At 61.8% G+C, this 348-nt stretch overlaps 1 protein-coding gene across 1 annotated transcript in view; it reads right to left on the bottom strand.

Annotated features, from left to right (window-relative positions):
• Positions 1 to 348, bottom strand: part of LOC119586201 (serine protease inhibitor 88Ea-like) — a 7,481-nt gene that overhangs the window by 2,526 nt on the left and 4,607 nt on the right. The window contains exon 2 of the mRNA XM_037934903.1: positions 27 to 344. Within this exon, the coding sequence (XP_037790831.1) occupies positions 27 to 344 (318 nt within the window). The remainder of the gene's footprint in view (positions 1 to 26; positions 345 to 348) is intronic.

Genomic DNA, 348 nt, shown 5'->3' with positions numbered 1-348 from the left:
GCAGAAACCCCCCACCAGAAACCTACAGGAACTCGAGCGTCCTCCAGTTCTTGAGCGTGGTGACCTTGTCCTCGACGCGCAGGACGCGTTCCAGCTCCGCCTGCGTGTTCCCGCTCGAGCCGAAGTAAGCGAGCGTCAGCGCATTCCACACGCTATAGGGCGAGAAGAAGAAGTTGCTGGAGGTGTTGTAGGGGAAGATCTCCTTGAAGAGCTCGAGGCCGAAGTCAGCGATGCCCGAGAGGTCGTTGCTGGGGGGGATGGACAGGTCGTCCTCCTCGGAGAAGCACTGAGGCCGGACGGAGGTCACCGCCAGCAGGGCGACAGCTGCCGAGAGCCACTTCATCCTGT

Source organism: Penaeus monodon, chromosome 21 (assembly GCF_015228065.2).
Source record: "Penaeus monodon isolate SGIC_2016 chromosome 21, NSTDA_Pmon_1, whole genome shotgun sequence".
Lineage (NCBI taxonomy): Eukaryota > Metazoa > Arthropoda > Malacostraca > Decapoda > Penaeidae > Penaeus > Penaeus monodon.
Note: the sequence above shows the minus strand (reverse complement) of the source record. Positions and strands in the feature narration are given on the sequence as shown.